Here is a 23,682-nt window from a genome sequence, read left to right as displayed (position 1 = left end):
TGTCGTAATTGGAAACTCTTCATTCATCTTAATTGAAGATGTTTTCCCATGAGTGACAATTACTACCTGCCCGCAGGCTATAGTATAAATCAATAAGCACTGGGGTTACAACTGCTGGGACACTTAGTGGGTCTATGTAAATGCAGCGCTGAGATACAAGCCCAAGCTGTGCCCCAATTAATTTCACTCCTATTGTTCCATATGACTGTTTGTACTCTGTAATGTAATATTGTATCTGTATATGTCCCCCTATGATATATAAAGCGCTACAGAATTTGATGGCGCTGTATAAATAAAGACTATTATTTATTTTTATTTTTTGGACCGCTTCTAAAAAAAATTCCATCCTTCAAGACAACCTCCTTATATGCCTAGTTTAATGGGGGCTATCCAAGTACGGCATATTACCTGCATCTGACCTAGATCCAACGCCAGGTCGTGTGTCCTACACCTGATTCTATCTTGTCCACGAGTTTGCTTTGATGTGATTGTAGATTATTGTGCAGAGAAGGTGGCATTAATGATAATACACATCATAATATCTCACAGAACACAGCACAGATTGAGCTTGGAACCAGCGTTGAAGCATACATTTCTAAACCTGTTGAGTCTGTTTAAAGATCATTTTTAACTCCCTTACTTTACAATTTAATTGAAGTGTTCTCCCACCAATCAAGTTAGGCCCTTTCCTATGGATAGGGCCTAACTTGCTGATCGGTGGGGGGGTCTCAGTGATGAGACCCTCACAGATCTCTGAGGTACCTCTGTCGGACCCGTTGTTGCTCCCGGAGGTGAATGGAAAAGACGTCCGCACATGTCTGTTCTTCTCCATTCATCTCTATCTCTTCTTACTCAGTGATGATTGGTAAAAAATTCCAGAATGCGGACGGGGACTCTCTAAGCAGACACTTCATGATTCCTCTGTGCTGTGAGATGCTGTGTGCTGACAATGTGCTTAGATTATCAGGATACAGGGTTATCTACACTTTCATGTACCTTCTAAACATTCACTAGTATCTGACACCTTGTAAAAGAGAGATGAAACCGATCAGAGATGAGAGATCATGAGATGCATATAGGACTCATTGGGGCAGATTTACTTACCCGGTCCATTCGCGATCCAGCGGCGCGTTCTCTGCGCTGGATTCGGGTCCGGCCTGGATTCATTAAGGTAGTTCCTCCGCTGTCCACCAGGTGGCGCTGCTGCGCTGAAAAGCATTGGAACGCGCTGGAGTTCACCGAGCCGGGCTGAGTGAAGGAAAGTGCAAGCTCCTCGACAGATTTTTTTTTGTTTTAAATTCGGCGTTTTTTCCCAAATCCGTCGGGTTTTCGTTCGGCCACGCCCCCCGATTTCCGTCACATGCATGCCAGCGCCTATGCGCCACAATCCGATCGCGTGCGCCAAAATCCAGGGGCAATTCAGGGGTAAGTCGGGAAAACGCGAATCAGGCCCTTAGTAAATTACCCCCAATGACTCACTTCAATGTATACACTTGTATACACCAGGACTAATAGAGACAGGTTGGAATTATGTCTGTGAAATACTGTATTTTTGTTAATTACAGTGTATTAGAGAATGTACTGTTTTGTTATCCTGAGTATATTTGTGAATCTTGTCTTCTTGGGAATACCCCTTTTAAGGCCCCTTTTTTTTTTTTTTTTTTTGGCTGTATATTTAAATTTTATTGCTCTTTTCCATAAAGAGTGAAGACAAATAATTTTTTAGGGAGTTGCATCCCAAGAAAGAACATGCAAAAACAAGTTTTATTACCTTTCTGTCCCATTTCCTTTTTTTAATGGTTTGTCTGTTCCCATAAAGGGGTTGTCCTGATGTTTAAAAACATGGCTGCCGTCTTCCTAAAACAGCTCCTCTCCTGACAATGGGTAGTGTGGGGTATTTCAGTTAAGAGTCATTTATCTCTATACAGCCGAGCTGCTATACAGGCACAGACTGGTCGATTGTGGCACTGTATTTGGTAGTAAGTAGACATGTTTTCAACCTCTAAAGCACGTCATAGTCTGAATCATTTCCATGTCTACAATAGAAGTTGTCGGGTCGTGTAAAAAATGGATGACGTTGTTTAAAGACTGAAAAAAAGAACAGGTGCAACTCCTCCATTAATGGTCACAAAGATATAAAATCGATGCAAATCAGTAAAGAAAACACTGAAGGCTTGTCAAATGTGCTGTACTACAACAAAGCTATTTCTTCAAAGTCTTTTTCATTCAAGTTTAGGCGGGATTCCTATTTGCAGATGGCCATCTTGCCCCTCATAGTTACATATCAGGTTTATTACGTATGACGTCTTTTTACTCTTCTGTTTCGGTAAGAAGCTTTATCTTCTAAAGCCTCTCATACAGCCATCCCTGTTACTCTGCTCTGTACTGATGAAGGACCAGGACCCCGAAACTAGATTTTTTTGGTTTAACTGGTGTGAGGTGATTTGCATACATCTCTTTTTTGGGACTTTGTACATCCCCCTTTGTCTTCTTTCTATCAGATCTAGTCGCATGGTTTGTGCCGTACCTGACCACTCTAGTCTGGACACTTCATATGACTTTGTGTACAGGACTAAAGACTCCTTGGGAATGGTTTCTTCCCACACGTAAGACAGAATAAATCTCCACTCGGTGCCGCTAGGAAGCAGCCGTCATCGTCCTTTGTTCTACAAGGCAATAATCCATTTTACAGCAGCCGGCATTAGTCAGCTGAGCTACAAAGGGAAACCTCGCATCAGATCAGTTCTGCTTTGCCAAACTGACGCTACTACTTTTTGATCTTTTTGTCATGAAACCTTTCAGCCTTTGGGGAAGTCTTTGTCCCTCTGAATAATTGAGGCATCAGAAATACCTTTGTACTGTTAAATAGCGCCAGCGTTGTAATGATGATACTAGTTGCCTCGCTGGCAGCACCGTCTCGCCCTCGGTATCTGCTCCGCCGCGTCTTGTCAGCCTCACAAAGGTTCTTCAGTTCCAGCAGCGTGGAAGTGTTCAGCGCCGTCCTGAGGGAGAATCCACACTGCTAAGAATAGACAAGTCGCCTTAGTTCACCTGCGAATAATCCTCTCGGCGCCGGGCTAATGGGACATCCTCGAAGATAAATGCTACAAGTAATTCGAAGCTTCTTGAAATAACCAAACAGTAATAATGAGAATGCAGTCCAATAATGAAAGGAGAAACACAGAACGATTTTTATCTTGCCCACAGATTTGCGTAGACTTACCTTTAGGGGCTGACCTAGACATGGATACCTCAAAATGTCAACTGGGTTCAGGGGATTCTACCCCTTTATGGCCTAATTCCGACCATTGATGAATTTTTCCTTCTTAGATTGTTAGGTATTTGCTTTCCATGTAACTTCCACGCCACTCCCTCCCTTTAAATGCCTATTTATGACATGGATTTGTAGTTGTGGATAGGCCATAGACCCTGTGGTCAAATTATGGAAGATTGCTGCCAAGATCTACCATTCCCTCTTGCTTTCTTGAACATACCCTTTAAAGAGATTTTGTATTCTTAAAAAGATTTTTATTGCTGTCCTCTGGCCCATTCATGGAGCTGCAGTATACGGTCAAGCTACACCACCTCCTCACTAAGGCTGACACTGCTAACTGAGGATAATTCCTGAGAGAGGGGTGAGGAGGAAGGCTGATCTCTCTTCACATAGCATGAGTCACTGTCAACCCCCACCTTCCTGAGGGCGTGGTTAATGATGCAGCAGAGCCGAGTCACACAAAGCCACTGTCTCTCTCGCCTGCTTCTACCCCTTCCCCAGGAATTCTCTTCAGCAAGTCACATATGTGCCTCTGTCTCTTTTTCTACCCCTGATAATAAGTAAACAGAGGTGTATTAGTACAGCCAGTACTAGTTTTCTACCTGCAGCATGGTATTAGCAGTGAGACCTGTCAATCGGCAACCATGAATATGCAGGACTCTCTTACTGTGATTGGACTTGTCCCAGGTGTATTCATACTGATTTTTTTTTTTTTTTTTTTTCTCCTCTCTCCATTCAGACATGGAACCATTTAGATTTGAGGGCAATACTTTTTAATCATAGGTTTTTAATGAAGTATTTATTTTGAGTGAGCTCATTTTAATGGCAGATCCCAATTAAAGTGTACTTCAAAATTTGCAGCAATCTGTAGTCCCGTGGGTGAACATTAGAGATAACATGATTTCAGGCAATTTAGATCATTTTCTAGTATTTATTTTAGATGGTGGGTGGAGATTGTTCCGCTGTGAGTTACTGCTCCCCCTCCCCTCTTCATAGAATTCTATTCCTTGCAAGACAAACTTCCATCAGAAATTGGAGAGTGAAAAAAGGGTGGATTAGGAGGGTGGATAAGTAATTTGTAATTTATCTTATCAGAGCAAAGTGCTTCTTTCTCCAAAGTTCCCTGGTTTCACTATCAATTTATGCAAAGTTTGGTCTCATTCACACTGCCTTCTGCAGGGCCGCAAATTTGCGGCAGCATGTACGTCCCCATAGACGGCAATAACGGCACGGCAGGGATACGGTGCCACCAATCCGGGCCGCACACCAAAAAAAGATAGAGCATGCTCTATGTTTTGGTGAGTGTGCGGCCGTGCGCCGCTGTTTTCTATGGAGGGAGGAGGGGCCACCTCCTCCTCCTCTCCAGCACACGGCGGTATGCCCGCACGGCGTGCATACCCCGTGTGAATGCACCCTTTGTTGAATATCCTATCAATGACATTCCCAATTGAGATCAGTGGAGTTCCCAGTCTCGTGCTGATTCCACCAATCCGCAAGGTATCGCTTATTGTCTAGATGGACGATAACTATAACCCGGTCCAACTTTTTTAGATAAATAATATTGTAGCTTGCACATCCTGGAGTACAAATGGTGACAGGTAAAATGCTGCTTTTTCTACTGACTGTTTTTTTTCTTCTTTATCTAACTTTCTATAACCGCCCATCTTAATAAAAAAAAAAAAAAAAGGAATCAGGTTATAGCTTTTGCCATAGATGTTGAAGAGGAGGAGAGATCATCTCTATAGGGAGAGGGGGTGGGGTCAAGGCAAGAACAGACATTACTGCTGCTGTAGCACTGAATTCAGTTCACAGGGGTACTTTTCAGTATTGCTGTATTATGTTCTCCATGCTGCTGCTCCTTCTAACATAAAGCCTCGATACTGCTCATTCTGCAGCTAAGCCTAGGTAAAACAAAAAAAAAATGTACATGTAAGGGCTAATTCAGAAATGTCATCTGAAAATAAGTCTATGCTTTAAAATCAATTTTTAGTGAAGTTTATTTTATTTTTTTTAATTTATTTTTTTAAATCTTTTTATTGAAATTTTATGCATACAAAATTAATAAAAACGAGAGTTATTGAAGACATTCATTGTCAAAAATATATGTACAATTTATGTAACATACATGTTGTAAAATATCAATGATATTGTAATCTGCAATGATCTAAACACTCTATATGTTCCCGGTTATAAGCCATTAATTCTAACCTTAATATTTAAACATATTAACATTCGATATAACATTCCAAATACAGATATACAACTCTGAATTCTGAATACAATAAATGTCTTATCATAAATTAATAAACAATACCCAACCCCCCCCCCCCCCTACTCCCACCCTCCCTCAGTCAAGAGAAAAAAAAGAAAACGAGAAAAAAAAAAAGGGAAGAAGTTCCGCTCTATTTTCCACATAGCCATTGTTTCTGCCAGATTTCCCCTTTCCCTAGGTCTGCAAATTTGATCTCCTCAAACTTTTTTTTATTTTATTTAGCCTATTTTCCCACTCTGCTATATTAGGCTTTTTTGGGGACTTCCAAACATAAACAATTGTACATCGTGCTACTTGTAATTCCATCCCCACCCATCTAATTAAATGTATAGGGCCAACAATATCACTTGTGTTTCCTAGCACCAAAACATCAGGTGTCATAGGGACCTTCAAACTCGTTGCTCGACAGACCTCCGTGTGTACTTCCTCCCAAAATTCTAGAACTTCTACACAATTCCACATTATGTGGAGAAAGTCCGCTTTTGGATCCTGACATTTTAAGCACTTTTCTGAATGTGTCTTCCTAAAGCGGTTTACCACTTCAGGGGAATAATAGAGTCTGTATATAATTTTAAATTGAATTAATTGAATTGATTCTGAAGTAACTATGTTCATGTTTTGAAATATACTATATAAAGTTTATTTTATTTTTTAATGTAATCTCAACAAATTGGTAGGGATTTGGGATGGATTCATTAGAAAAGATCCCAGTGTTCCCAAACTTAGTAACATAGCATCTATATATACATTACATAGCATTTTAGGCAAACCAGAGATTAAACTACATGGAGGCATGGTGTGATTTCATGTGATCAGATACATACATGAGGTAGACGTTGCAGATGTAACAGGACCTTGAAGGACATCACCCCAGTCACATGACATGGAGTGCTGAATGTGTGGGACATGGGTAGGAGTAGGTGGGTGGGACTGACCGAGCAGGACACAGTTCTTCTTTTGCCAGGTAATATAAGATAGTTCATTTATGGGGAATTTTTTAGCAAAATGAAGTGGCTTTTAGTTAATAGGGTTCTATGGGAACCTGTCACTAGCTGTATTTGTGGAAATGTGTTGACAGGTTTCCTTTAAGCCGGAATATTTAATATATTACATTTTGTGCTAGCTCAGATGTGGCTGTGCAATAATAAAGCCAACCGCATAGACTTTAACCATTGTGTACGTGTAATTTTTGACATGTCCGATTCTCATTCTTTAATGAAAACCAATGTTCACATTATCTGTTGTAGCCCTCAAGAAATCAATAAAGATGAACTGGAGAACAACAGTATGAGATGCGGCCGGAGACTGGCGAAAGATGGAGATGTAAGAGCGTTAAAAGGGTTTCCAAATTGCCGGCCTTTTGTATTGTATCACCTTCTTTTCCTACTGTCACAATGGATCTTTGACTGGTTCTTTAATGGATTTTGTATTTGTATCGCTTTGCATTGTTTCATAATGGTGAGCGGCCATTAGCTTAAGGGGACATATTTAGTTTGATGAATGAGGTGTTGATCCTTAGAACAAAGCCTTGTAGAGTATGTACATTATTGGGCACCCTACAGAGTGCCAGTATCTATGTATTGGTCATAACATTAGAAAGGATACTCTGGTCTCTCGTGATTTTGTCTTCTTTATCATATAATTGTATTCGCATTAAATAACCATTCTGAAACCTTTTATTATTTTTCTTGAGCCAAAGCCAGGAGTGGATTAAAAAGAAATGGGAAATATAAAGGGCTTAAAGAAGTTGTACCAAGTGTTATTCACTATCCATAGGGGTCCGACTGCTAGAACCTGCACCAAGAACTAGAGCCTGGTTGCATTGTCTATGAGCGCAGAGAGATACTAGAGCGCCATGCTCAGCAATTTCCAAGGCTCCCCATAGTTTTGAATGGAGCTGCAGGACACATGCTCAACCTGCTGCTTCATCCACTTTAAGGAAGTGATTTGGGACCCTAAACTACCCACCGGTCCTAATGGATTGGTGGTTTATTGTCCCAAATTGGCCCCTGCTGATGTGAGTATAGGGTGCTACATTGCAGACTCACATCTAGGCAAGTCCAATTTTTTTTTTTAATTTATATTTAGCCTACCATATGTAATATATAGGTTGATTTGGGACCGTAAACCACAAGTCCATTAGGACCTGTATGTGGTTTAGGCTATCTACTCAGCCTAACAGGTTCCCTTTAATGATGGTGGGAGACTCTCCTGATTGGCTGTGGACCCAGCAGTCGGACAGCTACCATTAAGGATAGAGGATAACCATAAAACTTGGTACTACCCCTTTAACCTATACATCTTTAAATCCATTCCTGGCTTTCACTCCAGCATACCTATGGATATAATAGTCTCCGATAAGAGCTGTCAGTACTCATCACAGATGGCTAAGGCTTCTATTTGTTAGTATAGACATGTGAAGGGGGATGCCCGAATTAAAGAAAAAGTCGCTGCAATGGGATTTGTTTTTTGTATTTTGTGATTTTTGCATTGAAGCGCTAATAAAGAGTAAAGCCGTATACATGATGGATTTTGTAAGTGCATGGTGCTGATGCTGCGGGGATGTGATAACCTTAGTGTACATGTTCTCGTAGTCTGTAGGAAATGTACAGACTGGGTGGGACAAGACGTCTGCTGTTCGGAATAGATGTTCACGCTTCGCTTATCAGAATATTGATTTTTATGAGGGAGATAAATGGGTGGCACGTCGATCAGCTGACAGAAATGGGTCACTGCCACCGTACATACTTGTCCAGGGTGTCTGCTGCCATCGATCTGACCTGCGATTAAGCAGGCTGCCATTACACGCTCCGCCATCACACGGAAACACACAGAACCTAGCAGGTAAAACCTTTCAGCCGGCAGTAATGAGCTTTACCTTTCACCCGCGCTGATCAATGGTAGATTTTCATGGCCTCGCTATGCCTAGTATCCTGTGTGATTATGCTGTCTGTATGAAGCTCATTGTATTGAATGCAAATTACTATGTTAATAGTACGTGCAATCTACACATAGTGATGAGGTTTCACAGCCAGAACCTATTGGGCTGGTGATACATATGAGAATGTAATTACAGGGGATCATTGATCTGTTAGAAGAGCAGTTCTTAACCCCAAGACCTGTAGTTTGTATTGTGATTTTAAAGTGTTTAGTGGTGACTGCCTCCACCTCTCCTTACAGAGGTTTGGACTAGAAGTAAACTTTATAGGACTTTCTCCCATATACCTGCGTTCCACAAAGGGAAAAGTACAATATGGGTGACCCCCATACTTGTAAACCACAAAAAGTACCGTATTTTTTTGGACTATAAGGCGCACCATTAAATAAAATGCCTGCTAAAACTTCTAGGTTCATATATAAGGCACACCGGATTATAAGGTGCACCTGATTATGAGGATGAATGACCAGCAGGTGGCAGACCTGTGCACAGCTCAAGGCAGCTGTTGTCTGTAAGTATGGATCATAAGGCCGCACCTTTTGATTTCTGAGAAAATCAAAGGATTTTTTTCTGCGCCTTATAGTCCAAAAACTATGGCATGTTATATGGCCATTATAGTTATTCATAAGAGAACTATTTATACCTCTTTCCACTCCTTGGGTCAGGTGAATATCTGAATGCTGTACAGCAACCAGTGAGTACTTATTAACTAATATTATTATTAACTAATTACTAATATTAAAGAGCTGTTCACTACAGCCAGACTCTAACACTGAGGCCAGTATTTTTTTTTTTTTCTTTGAACTGCCAGCAGCCAAACTACTATTTTTTTTTTACTGCTAACCGTTCACCCCTGTTGAGGTTACTTGTTGCCCTTTCTTTTTATTGATAATATATCCTCTTCATTCTATGATGTGTAGTGCTGTATCACGGCTGTGCTTAGCTCCAAAAACATGATGTCCCGTCCTGCAGCTATACAACTTGGACTTGTAGAGTCTTATGAGAGGAATGTAGTGAAACCAATGGAGATGGAGACTGACCATACAAACTGAGTTAGTGTGTAAGGATTATTGTTGTGGATTAGGCGATGTGACTTTCTGCGGGGACCTAATCCGTTTCTTCTCATCCATCTTGGATATGCAGCTATAATAATTTTCCATGTCTTCTCTGTTGCAGTATTGCTGGAGATGGACCGGATTTAACTTTGGATTTGACTTGTTGGTCACGTACACGAACCGCTATATTATTTTTAAAAGGAACACCTTAAATCAGCCGTGCAGCGGCTCTGTCAGTCTGCAGATGCAAAGGAACATTGCCTTCAGGTAACGGCCTCTGTTTCCGTCACCGATAGATCTTGTATGTAGATAAGAGAATTGTATATCCTATTATTGCTGATCATTTGCACATTAGTTGGCTTCCCTAATATTATATATAATTGTAGAATTGACCTTTTTTCAGTTAAGTACCAGGAGTTCAGTGAAGCACTAATGTTACATTCACATCACTACTTATGTATATGTGCTGTTAGTGGAGGCAGATGCAAATAACTGGCATTGCTTGCCTTTGCTTATGCTCAAGGAGGTCCCCAATGATGTCACTGTCCATATAAGGTCAGTGACTTCACTAGGGAAATACCCTGAACATGGCGTGATTGATAGCTTATGATGTATATTCCTCCTCCTGCTAAATAATATTTGTCAAAAACTTTTTTTTTAAGGTTACCTTATATGAAGTGGACTGAGAATCCCAATTTTCTTGAGCACCACATATTCCAGTAGAGTGCGGTACCTCTGCTACTATTTAAACTTTTTTTTTTTAATCTCCCTAAAAGACAATCTACCATCAGAATCCAGCATCATAAACTAGAGACACTTATTCATAGACCTAGGCACCGTGATTGTGGTAATCTTCTTATATTTGTTATACGTGGCCTCCCTCCTTCTAAAGTCAACTTTTACAATTATGCTCATGAGCCAGAAGGGCTCCGGGGGCTGTTACAAGAGCCCCTCCATGCTGTAGCTACACAGGCTATTACACTTCACCTCCTCCCTGCTCCTTGTCATTTCCCTCCTGCCTCTGCCGGTTGTCTCGCACAGTCGGAGGGGATCACAGAGGGGCTCTGGTAATACACCCCGTTAGCATAATTTTAAAAGTAGATTTTAGAACGGAGGAGGATATGGATAACACATATAAGAAGATGACCACAGTCACGGTGCCTGGATCTATGAGTAAGTGTCCCTGGTTTATCAGGATGGATTTTTATGGTAGATTTACTTAAATGCGTAAACGCACAAGAATTACTTTATCATGTGCTTATGAAAACCCATCATGTATCTTCTTTTATGTATAACAATCCCCCTATTTATGTTGTTATGTTGTTTTTAGTCACGTGACTTGGTGATTAGTTTATTATCCAGGTTTTCCTTTAATCCTGGTAATCTTTACATGGACATGTGTTGTATTCACAGGTTACGCTTGGTGTCATTCGATACAAACGGTAAAGTCATCTGCAGCCGGACCAGTGGCTATCAGATCCTCAGCCTAGAAAAAGATCAGGTACGTAATGTGTTCATCCAGAGCCTCCGTTCTGCTTTCTAAGGAGGCCATGCTATAAATAAATATGGAGGAAGACGTGGCTGGCGTTAATGAGATCACAGGGGAAGGGGTGGGCAGTGACTTGTACATAACCTTCCTAATACGGCCAGTAAACAGTATCGTGTCCTGCTTCTCTGTGCGGTCCCTGTGTGTTTATTACCATGTAATGTAGGCAGCACTACACGCGCCTAAAGATGTTATCATCCATCATTCATGCGCCTGCGCAATATCTTTTCCAGTGTTTTTTTTGGACACAGGCTGCGTTTGGGTAAATGTCGCTGCCTAATTGCTTTCATAACAGCGACATATTATAATCCAATTACTCTTCTCCCCAGATGGTGATAACCATTACAGTTGTCTCGTTTCGGAAACTCATCCAATTAGTAAGCGTGGACCCCATCCAGTGCCACCCAAAAGCATTCCGGCTTCACATGCACTTGGATCTTTTAGGTTGTCTGTCATATGATTTTGGTTGGTTATACATGACAGAAGCTATGTGGCAGATTTATCAGAAGTGTCTGCAAGAGGAACTGTTCTAGTTGCCCATGATAACCAATCAGAGCTCAGCTTACATTTTCCCACAGCTGTTTATTATGGAATCAAAACAGAGCTGTGATTGGTTGAGGTAACCAATTCTAGTTCTTGTTGCCCATGGCAGACACTTCTGATAAATCTCCTTTATGAAGTAAATGTTGGGGTTTATGATGCGATTTAGGTTTTTAAAAACTGCACTTCTTTTCATGCCCGGACATTCATTTTTCCTCTGCCAGTAGATGAAACTTTTGCAGAATTTGAAGTCTTGGCGTTGCCTTTTCATTCCAGTCACATACACACGGTCCAGTTCCTAAACCTTTAAGGCTTTTTCATACATAATTTATGTAAAATTGATTTGACATACCTGTCGGGAGCACAGTTGCACAGTTTGGTTTGCTTAGCTGTAAATGCTTTTCATTTAACCACGGGTTACAGAAAACTGAGAACCGTGCGTGTTTATTCTTCATTAATAGCAGCTGCTGGGGGCTCTTAAAGGGAACCTATCGCCAGGGAACTCATTTTTACTAACGACGGGTTGTAAAGGCCCATGACACCTGCAGTGCAAATCTGCCTCTCTGCCTTTTCTAAGCATTTGCATTACAATATAATAGTGTGTTATAACTTACTCTTGCATCCTGACAAAATCCTGGGATAGTCACAGGGGTTGGGCTTTGGTTTGGATGCATTTCAAAAAACAACGTGTGACTTGTCTGAGCTGCAGGCTGCATCCTTTTTTGTTCTCCTGTACAGCTCCTCCCTCCCCCACTGAGGTCAGCAGGCTGTGGCCTCTGAGAAGGAGCAGGAGGGAGGAGCTGTACAGGAACACAGGGGGCTGAGAGGTGAGTAACACAGACAAGTCACATGTTGTTTTTTGAAATGCATACGAACCAAAGCCCAGCCCCTGTGACTACCCCAGGATTTTGTCAGGGTGCAAGGTGAGTTATAAAACACAATTATATTGTAATGCAAATGCTAAGAGAAGGCAGAGAGGCATGTTTGCACTGAAGGTGTAATAGGCTTCTGCAACTTGTCTTTAGTGAAAATGAGGTCCCTGGTGACAGGTTCCCTTTATAGGGGTTATGTTACCAAATCAAATGGTCAGCCTGGCCACCAGTCCATACACTGGGATTCACAATGGGGGAAGCTGTAGCACCAGCCCCACATGACCCATAAACCCTAAAAGTTGGCACTAACAAACCAGACACAAAATTTTGGAAATTATAGACCACAGTGTTTTATTAAGGTAACTTAAGAGTAGAACCAATAAATCCAATAATACTAACAATAATAATTACAATAATAATCTTATAATTAAGACCAATGAATATCTCAGAATACTGTAATTCATGTTATCACAACAATCCACCCAAGGTTAGCTGTGCAGAGACCCCCGGAGACTGATTTGAAACTGAACAAATACGCTCAGTTGTCAAATTACTTATTTATTTCTAAGAGTAATTACAAAGGAACAGAACAATACAGAGTCATAAAATAACTAATATTGTAATATGTCTCTTCTTAAGTCCTATAATAGGACTAGAGATGAGCGAGCACTAAAATGCTCGAGTGCTCGTTATTCGAGACGAACTTTTCCAGATGCTCGAGTGCTCGTCTCGAATAACGAGCCCCATTGAAGTCAATGGGAGACTCGAGCATTTTTCAAAGGGACCATGGTTCGGGAATAAAATGTGTTAATTAATTGAAAAAGAATGTCTTCTGATAATTTGCAAACATCTGCAATCTATTCTTCACTGTTCCGCGCGTATATTATCTCCCGACAAGTTAACAGATGTGAAGAACAGTGAAGAATAGAATAAAAACAGTGAACACAGGATCATTTAAGTGAAAAACACAGTGAAGAATAGATTACAGATGTTCTGCACATCTGCTTACTTGTCGGGAGATACGCTGTCCCGTGCCCCGCTGCTCTCCGTGCCCCATGTCTCCGTGCCCCGCTGCTCTCCGTGCCCCGCTGCTCTCCGTGCCCCGCTGCTCTCCGTGCCCCGCTGCTCTCCGTGCCCCATGTCTCCGTGCCCCATGTCTCCGTGCCCCGCTGCTCTCCGTGCCCCGCTGCTCTCCGTGCCCCGCTGCTCTCCGAGCCCCGCTGCTCTCCGTGCCCCGCTGCTCTCCGTGCCCCATGTCTCCGTGCCCCGCTGCTCTCCGTGCCCATGTCTCCGTGCCCCATGTCTCCGTGCCCCATGTCTCCGTGCCCCGCTGCTCTCCGTGCCCATGTCTCCGTGCCCCGCTGCTCTCCGTGCCCCGCTGCTCTCCGTGCCCCGCTGCTCTCCGTGCCCATGTCTCCGTGCCCCGCTGCTCTCCGTGCCCATGTCTCCGTGCCCCGCTGCTCTCCGTGCCCCGCTGCTCTCCGTGCCCCGCTGCTCTCCGTGCCCCGCTGCTCTCCGTGCCCCGCTGCTCTCCGTGCCCCGCTGCTCTCCGTGCCCCGCTGCTCTCCGTGCCCCGCTGCTCTCCGTGCCCCGCTGCTCTCCGTGTCCATGTCTCCGTGCCCCGCTGCTCTCCGTGTCCATGTCTCCGTGCCCCGCTGCTCTCCGTGCCCCGCTGCTCTCCGTGCCCCGCTGCTCTCCGTGCCCCGCTGCTCTCCGTGCCCCGCTGCTCTCCGTGCCCCGCTGCTCTCCGTGCCCCGCTGCTCTCCGTGCCCCGCTGCTCTCCGTGCCCCGCTGCTCTCCGTGCCCATGTCTCCGTGCCCCGCTGCTCTCCGTGCCCATGTCTCCGTGCCCCGCTGCTCTCCGTGCCCATGTCTCCGTGCCCCGCTGCTCTCCGTGCCCCGCTGCTCTCCGTGCCCATGTCTCCGTGCCCCATGTCTCCGTGCCCCGCTGCTCTCCGTGTCCATGTCTCCGTGCCCCGCTGCTCTCCGTGCCCCGCTGCTCTCCGTGCCCCGCTGCTCTCCGTGCCCCGCTGCTCTCCGTGCCCCGCTGCTCTCCGTGCCCCGCTGCTCTCCGTGCCCCATGTCTCTGTGCTGCCGCTGCCCCATGTCTCTGTGCTGCCGCTGCCCCATGTCTCTGTGCTGCCGCTGCCCCATGTCTCTGTGCTGCCGCTGCCCCATGTCTCTGTGCTGCCGCTGCCCCATGTCTCTGTGCTGCCGCTGCCCCATGTCTCTGTGCTGCTCCCCGGTGTCTCTGTGCTGCTCCCCGGTGTCTCTGTGCTGCTCCCCGTTGTCTCTGTCCTGCTCCCCGTGTTCTTCAATGTGTTCTTCACACATATATATTGTTCTTCACATGCTATTTTGTTCGCACCGTTCCGCGCGTATCTTCCGACAAGTAAGCAGATGTGCCGAACATCTGTAATCTATTCTTCACTGTTTTCTTCACTGTGTTTTTCACTTAAATGATCCTGTGTTCACTGTGTTCACTGTTTTTATTCTATTCTTCATTGTTCTTCACTGTGTTTTTTTAATTAAATGCTCGATCTCGAGCAGGGGAAATACTCGTCCGAGCAACGAGCCGTCTCGAGTACCTTAATACTCGAACGAGCATCAAGCTCGGACGAGCATGTTCGCTCATCTCTAAATAGGACATCAAGGCCAGATTGAGGTTAGGTGGGGGCCCCCCAATGAATGAGGCTCACAGTGGTTTACATATTCTAAATTATCATTAATATTCTAAACTTTCTCTTACATGATAGCCTAGCTGCAGGCCTGTCCTAGTCGCCACAGTTTTCCCAATGCGCCACTGCTTCTCTGAGTGTTCTCTCTCCCCTCACAGATCGGGTCAAGTGTCTCATAGGAAGTAAACCGAACACTGATTGACTAGGACATGGCTGGCAGCCAGATCAACCAACCAGTGTTAAAGGGGTTTGCCCATGAAAGAAAGTCCTCAAATTCTAATCCCCTAGTGATGTTTCCACAACAAAGATAGTTTTTAACCCCCTTACTTTACAGTTTTACTCATCTCCTATAACTCTGGGTAAGATTCAGCAGTGTGGACGGGGACTCTCTAAGCAGACACGTCTCTGTGCTATGAGATGTGACAATGTGCTTAGATTATCAGGGTACAGGGTTTATCTACACTTTTATTTAGCTTCTGAACATTCTGCTAGTATCTGACACACAGAAAATGAGAGGTGATGAGAATACTGAGCTGGATAGAAAACCCAATGAAACTTTCAGTTCTGCTAACTCGCCTATAACACACACACAGTCATCTCTGCTATATGCCTCCTTCCGATACAGACCTTATCTGTCTGTAGCTTGTAGAGTAAGTCTCTGCAGGATGCTGCTTATCGGCAGGAAGTGTCTCTGTCTGAGCTGGTCTTGTAATACAGGAGGGAGGGGCAAGTGGCAGAGAGCATTGCAGTGTGCAGACAGGAGAAGCTATTCATAAGAAGAATCTGCCCTGCCTGACCATAGTCACAAGATTTATGGCAATTTCCAGGGACAACCAAAATTGTTAACATGAAGACTGAAAGACAGGTTGAGTGTATGTGTTATTTTTTTATCCTCAGTATATTTTAGTATCTTGTCTTCGTGGGAATACCACTTTAAGTATGCAAATGTGATTGAGTACAGCTGGGCAGGCACGCTTTCAATGACCGGGCTTGTGAGTCCCTGTCACAGCTTGGAGGCTAGCGCTTGTGTGTCATGGAGACTCTGCCGCTGCAAAGCACTTCCAGAGACCGTCGGCTCATAGCTGTGAGCTTATTGTAGGACATTACCCATAAAGTGGTGGGGGAGCCCGGGGGAGCTCCCTTGGATCCCTCCCTATAATAAAAAGAGAGGTAATATCAATGTAATTTTGGGAATCTCGTAGCGCTCCACAATTTATTGTGTGTTGGTCCAATTATAGGGTCCCAATCCTATCTGATAAATAATACAAATATCTGCAAACTCTCTTATTGTTGAGTGCCATGTTCCTATAACTATCCGTATTAATTTCCTCACATTTCGGTCCGATTATGTCCTTCATCAGATTACTGAGTGTATATGAAGAGGGCATCAGGCAATCTGTGGCTGAAGTCTGTGGATAGATGTGGAGTGCCATATTCCTACGATATAAGTAAAATATATGTCGGTGCAAACCAAAAACCATAAGAACCGGCACGCTTCAGAGTGAGAACACGACACAATGGCAATTTGTGGGTCGTTTTATTCCAGTAACAATAGGAAATATGTTATACTGTCTAGGAGACTTTGTTTTCATATACATCAGACTCTGTGATATTTCCACTTCAAGTGGCACATAGTCTGACAGAAATGGTGTTATCGGGCTTCATGGACTACTAGTGCGGTTCCTGAAGAGTCGCAGACTCGCTGACATTTAACGCTTGAAGAGCGATTTGAGCGGAAGGACACATCTGCAGACGCCCGCCATGTGTCTGTTTACTGAAGTTAGTGTACGCCGCTATCAGGTCGGGATTAGACGTCTTACTATATGGTGTATTAAATATTTGTACTGACATACGTGTTTATTGATGTAATTCACTCTGCATTCTGGTGAAGGAAAAGAGACCTTCATGTTATTACCTCCCATGGATGTGTGACCGGCTCTTATCTTCGGGGGAACCGGCTCTCCATGCTGCAGTATTACACGTGTTCGGCTGAAGAGTAGAGGCGATCTAATGATGGTGATTCATGCTCTCCACAGTCCTCCAGGTCCTACGGTGGGGATGAAAGAGGACCCCCCTCTATCTTTTTCAATAAGGCACATAGCAAGGGCTTGTCTGAATCAAACAAGCACTTTCAATATTTCATGGAAGTGACTGCCTTGGGTATTTTCTACCTGCCAGGCTGCGTTTCAGCTCCACTACACTAAGCTACAGTCGTGGGTCACTGCTGTGCACTAAAGGGGCTGTAGGAGATGAAAAATACTTCTGTTTGTGTTGAACATGGATCTATGTGTGTTCACCCAATAGTTAAATGGGGTATTTGTTTTCATCTGGGCATTCACATCTAATTTTATTCATCATATATAATCCATATATATACCAAACATTTCTTCAATTGGACATAATTAATAAAAATGTCCTTGTGTGAAGATGGTTTTACAATAAATGTAGTCAAATGGTCCTTTGGAAAGGAAATGGTTGTCCTTGGAAACAACCATCCCTGCACACCAGCATCAGATGTCGCACATGCGCTATTGAGGCGCCTGACCCCCTGGATTCGGTGATCATCATCACACGAAGGCTGTAGGACATGTAGTAACTCAGACTTTTCATATGCAAAAATGTGGGTTCCTGTGTGAAATCGTGCAGCAGTGGTGGTCGTATCCAAGGACGGCAATCTCTTTTCTAATGGGCACATGGCTACATTTTTTATAGAAAAATGTTTTCACACGGGTTATTTATTTATTTATTTTTTAAGAACATCCAGTTGAAGAAATGTATTTATATGGCAGATTAAATGTGAATGTCCAGATGAGAATACAGCCGGATAGTAATTTCTGATATGTATGTGGTGCCAGGAGTGGTCTGATAAGACACTGGTTCTTGCCACAGGATGCTATGACGATGTTTCCTGATAACAGTATCCCCCGAGAGGCTTTTTAAATAATTTACCTCTCTAGCACACAACTGTGCACTAGGGACTCCTTTTAATTGTACGCTTTTTTTTTTTTTCTCCCAGTCTTATTTTTTCCCTATAATATTGTTATTACTAACATGGATGACTGCATAGTCCTACTTGGCTTGTTGTGACTTACTGGCTCTATAAATTCTTCCTATAGGAACAGGTGGTGATGAACCTGGATAGTCGCCTACTTGTGTTTCCTCTCTACATCTGCTGCAACTTCTTATACACCTCTCCTGAGAAACGAATGGAGTCAGAAGGTCAAGGAGAAGGTTCCGATATCTAGGAGGGTCATTATTGACTGGAAGATCTCGCTATGTAATCGTCAAGAAGGGAACATTTTCACTTTTTTTCCTTTTCAGGTTTTTTTTTTGTTGGCAGTCTGTACTAAGGCACGGAGGAGCTCAGTAATGGACATGCAAGGCATGAATGTAATGCTTCTCCAGGCCTCCAAGTGTCGGTCCTCCTGCCATTCATCACCAAAGTCTGTAAGAAATATTCATTGTATGTAGATATTGATTCAGTGTATTTTTATTTTTTTACAATCAGAGCATATTTTGAAGATGCAAATGATCTGTCGTCCAGTTTTTCTTTTATATTATGTGTTGTTTAGTTGTGCAGGATGGGATCGGTGGTCTGCAGTTTTTCTTTTTTGATGTTCACCCACAAGCCTTAAAGATCTTACAGATGTCCAACCCTGATACAAGACTGACTGATCGGGAGTGTAAGGAACCAGAAGCCTCGTGTGATTTGTCCAGATTGTTTACTTTTACTTCACTTGGGTTTGTAAAGTTGCGTTTAATAGACGATTAATTTCCTGAATGTTGGCTACAACGGTCATGGACTCTCCGAGCAGAATTGATCCAAAGAAGTATTTTCCATAGCTGATTATTCAAGTGCAGTTACCTGGCCAAATCTGGAATGTCTGATGCTTTGGTGCAAACCAACTCTGATCTCCGAAGGATTGATGGCTTGCATAACCCAGGGTGATAAACTTTGATAGTTGTGGTCCCCGATGTAACAATGGTGTAAAACCAGTATATTCATGAAGTATCATACTTGCCTTGGTTTTTACACCTAAAATATATAATTTATTTGTACAAGGGTTAAGTTTCTTACTGTAAGCAGCACCGCTGTTATCTGGTAAGTGCAATTTTAACCAGTTTATGTGAACAAGCCTAACCTTCAGTACTAGATACAGTCCATAAACGAAGGCCACATCTTTGGAACTTCCATTCTATAGATCTACAGATCGGATTAGCCACTTCAAACCACAACCGCTAGTTTCGTCAGTAGGTTATAGGAAATCAAGAATATTGTATAAAAAAAAAACATTTTCAGCCCATTTCACTTGACTGTGATCTCACAGTTTAGATTTGATCAGTAGCTCCCCCACCTTTTTGATGAAAGACGCATGTCTGAAACGGACTTAAAGGGGCTGTACCAAGTTTGGTTGTTACCCCCTATGCACAGGACAGGGTGATATGTGGTTGACTTCAAGGACCCCCACTGATCAGGTCTTATTTTCACTGGTTGATTGAACCAGCCGGTTGAGCAGGTGTCTTTCTCTCCATCCACTTCTATGGTAGCGCGATCTATGGCCCTGCTACAGTGATTGGGAGTACCGGACATGGCCGAGATCGGTTTCCAGCAGTCAGACCCCTACCGAGCACAATTAAGCCCCTTCAATAACTGTGTGCATATGTTTAGTTCTCTGACTTCAGACATTGAGGTGAATGGGGCTCCAGAGGTGACCATGCCCATGTGAGATTGAGTACATGCACTACTGTTGGCACGTGCCTAGTGAAGTTGGGGGATTTGATACTGTTGTTTGGTTCAAATACAAGTTTGGGTTAAATAAAGTTCATCCTTAACAAAGGAAGATTATAAAATCTTCCTTTTTAAGTTGTCTTCTTGGCTCGGCTCAAAAAGTGCATGAAAAACAGCATTTTTCCAAACTCATCTGTGTATGAAGACGCCCTTAGTTTTCCAGGCGACTGGTGGTGTCGCCGGTGGTTAATCCTTCTGACAGGTTCTGCGTGAAGTACGTTGCGGTCTGATGTGCAGGTTGGTTATTTCGTGTTGCTCCATATTTCATGATTAAGTAGTGATTGAAGATTATGATTCTCTACCTTTTTGTTAAAAAGAAAAAAAGTGCAATGAAACCTTTAACACAATTCTAAAACTTTTAATACCCTGCGCTCCCTGATCCATATATTTGGCTCTGGCTGGCGATCTCCTAATGTTTTGCCCAAGGTCCATTACCATATTATGTATTAGTATTGCCTTTAATGTGCCTTCGCGTCCCCCACAGCTGAGACGACTGCTGCTTTTATATGGCTGCTATCTTTGTTGTCATTGTGGCTATCACCTTTTTTTGACAAGCGCCTCTCCCCCTGAAGAGCTTCATGTAAATGGTTACCCTATTACACTGTAGTGGAAATCTGCACACATTATAATGGAGACAACTTCCCAGGAAACTCCCACAGAGGTCAGTAATGGATTCTGTGCTGGGTCATAACTTTTACCGCAGTAGGACGGGTTGAAAGTTTTGTGTTCTGCTGTAAAGTGTCTGTATTTCCATATTTTCCATCATATTAGAAGAGCATCTTGAAAACACTCAAGTTGTGATGTGGAATATGTTAAGCTAATACGTAATCTGGATTTCTGGGTTTTCATCTGCGATAAGGCATCTGCATCAACTTGCTAATGGAGATTTTTGAAGAGCACTTAAAAGGGAACCTGTCAGCAGGATTATTCTGCCTGTCTGTAAAATTGCTGAAAACCATGGTCTCTGATGTCCTCGACTTGTGCAGCATCTAAATAAACAATGACATTGTGGCCTAAAGTAACAAGGTGACATCTGGCTATTAGCCATTACCTCCTAATGCGGATTGACAGGTTCTTCTTCATACTGTGCATAGGGAGAAACCTGTCAATCAGTACCAGAACACGTACAGCCTATAAACATCCAGGACTCTAGGACAATGCTGCTCATTGAGGACCCTAACGCTTGGCTTCTGCCTAGATAGAAACCTTCATTCACGACACTTTCATTATTTAATGCTGCCCTCATTTTCTATGATCATGCTCATTCTATAGGAACATTCCCTAATGTTCCTCATGGCTTTCAGGAAGGTTTTAAAAGGGTAAATATAATCTAGGTAATCCTATTAAGGTCACTCACTTGCCCTGTTTAAATGTTCCACAAAGTGGCCAAACCCTTTAAACTTTTATTTTAAATTACTGACCCCCAATGTACATAATTCAATATATTCCCAATGTCTCATGATCTTTAATTATTGAATATTCCCTATATAAATCTACATAAAAATCTATGAAATCCACCACCAGGAAGGATTTCAACCGAAATAATTTATATAATAAAAACAATTTAATATGGACAAAGACCGTCCCAGCACGTTGAACAACTGTTGTAATCCTGCAACTTCTTGGGAATATATTGCATATTGCCTGATGTCTAATACTATGGAATATGGGTTTCTGGTAATTCTGGTTTATCTACTGTTACATATTTATAACCTGCTGTAAGAAACATTATTTTTTTGGTAAAGTTGCAGGATGGTGCATGCTGGACTATCCTATGGGGACTTTTCCATTGTTGGTGAAAAAAATTCCTCCCGGTGCAAAGTTGCATTGCTATTTTTTATAAATGTATGTAAATATGTATATGTGGCTAATAAGACTGTTAGGAATTACCACTGTGAGTATCATCTTAAAGGATCCCTTTTGGTTCTCCGGAGATTTTCTTTATATTTTACAGTTAATTTTCAAGCCTCGGACGATGGACTGTTATCTTTACGTTCCCTCCTTCTGCTGTGTCCATCACCGTTTTCGGGACAAGCAGTTTGGCAGCTCTGTAGCCGTGACATGCCTCACCCATGCCGACATTATTATTTCCAGCATGTGGGAAATGCCTTTCACAGTGCAGAATATTTGTGGACCTTTTGATAAAAATATTTCAGAATGTCTTATATGGATAATAATTAATATTCAGGAACCCTGATGATGTAAAAGGGGGGTGTGAATGTATCAAATGAGCTTGAATTGTAGAAAATTAATAACCGTGAATTACGTATTCTGTACATAACTGCTATACTTGGACATACTGTATTGGAAGGTGGACTAATAAAATAGAAATGAATATTGGGATTTGTTTGTTTGTTTTTTTTTTAACATTTACATGATAAACTCTTAAAGGGGTTATGCCACGAAACAATTGACTACAAAAAGCTGTCAAAGAGGTTAAAATATTTCAAAAATCTATTTGTAATGGTTACCTGGAAGTAAAGATTCCTTTCTATTTGTTATTATGATGCGTGTTCAGCCTCTATTCTGCTCCACACAGAAGCAGATGTGGGAGGGGCCAGGCACATGCACAGCACTGACAGCGGCAGTTATTGCACAACTCAGCGCTACAGAGCGCTCAGCCTTCAGAGTCTCCTTCCACCTGCTGTGCTCAAATAGTCCCTGCATTTACTGATCCAATAGAAGTCCAATTGAAATGTGTCATACGCCCCATGTTAAAAGTGCACCAAAAAAAGTTGGTGCAGTCTGTCATGAAGAACGTGCGCCAGAAATCCTGAATCTGGCGCCCCCCGCACACTACACAGGACACTGCACATAGTACACATGTACTATGTATTCTCACAGCATCATGGTCGGTCAGGTTGACATGCATGGCGGAAGTCTAGGTGGTTGCAGGGGAGGCAAACCCCACGTGTATCGTCACTCCAAAGTGCCACTTACCCCTGAGGAAGTCACTTTGAAGTGAGGATACGCATGGAGTTTGCTGTCCCTGCATTTTTCTAGACCTCCGACATATTTACACTTTACTGTCCGCCTGACCGACCATGATGCTGTGAGAATACATTGTTTTGCTCTTCTTGTATGCATTGATTGTACAAAATTAGGTGCAATAGTTGTTTTTATGACTTTTACTAATAAACTTTTGTATTTTTGCATGTTGATTGAATCTCTTTCTGTGTATTTTGTAAGGAATTGCAACCAAATCACTAGATAGATAGATATGTGATAGATAGATATGTGATAGATAGATATGTGATAGATAGATAGATATGAGATAGATAGATATGTGATAGATGGATATGTGATAGATATATATGAGATAGATAGGAGATAGATGGATAGGAGATATAGATAGATATGTGATAGATAGATAGATGGATGTGTGATCGATATGTGATAGATAGAGAGATAGATATGTGATAGATAGATATGTGATAGATAGATATGTGATAGATAGATGGATATGTGATAGATAGATGGATATGTGATAGATATGTGATAGATAGATGGATATGTGATAGATAGATGGATATGTGATAGATAGATGGATATGTGATAGATAGATGGATATGTGATAGATAGATGGATATGTGATAGATATGTGATAGATAGATGGATATGTGATAGATATGTGATAGATAGATGGATATGTGATAGATATGTGATAGATAGATGGATATGTGATAGATATGTGATAGATAGATGGATATGAGATAGAT

General features: G+C 42.5%; 1 protein-coding gene across 1 annotated transcript in view; it reads left to right on the top strand.

The window, feature by feature from the left end:
• Positions 1–18,703, top strand: part of GMCL1 (germ cell-less 1, spermatogenesis associated) — a 61,106-nt gene extending 42,403 nt beyond the window's left edge. The window contains exons 12-15 of the mRNA XM_072148858.1: positions 6,794–6,869; positions 9,661–9,806; positions 10,953–11,040; positions 18,291–18,703. Of these exons, the coding sequence (XP_072004959.1) occupies positions 6,794–6,869; positions 9,661–9,806; positions 10,953–11,040; positions 18,291–18,419 (439 nt within the window). The 3' untranslated portion in view covers positions 18,420–18,703. The remainder of the gene's footprint in view (positions 1–6,793; positions 6,870–9,660; positions 9,807–10,952; positions 11,041–18,290) is intronic.
• Positions 18,704–23,682: the final 4,979 nt, after the last annotated feature.

Source organism: Engystomops pustulosus, chromosome 4 (genome assembly GCF_040894005.1).
Source record: "Engystomops pustulosus chromosome 4, aEngPut4.maternal, whole genome shotgun sequence".
In the NCBI taxonomy this organism is placed as follows: domain Eukaryota; kingdom Metazoa; phylum Chordata; class Amphibia; order Anura; family Leptodactylidae; genus Engystomops; species Engystomops pustulosus.
Note: the sequence above shows the minus strand (reverse complement) of the source record. Positions and strands in the feature narration are given on the sequence as shown.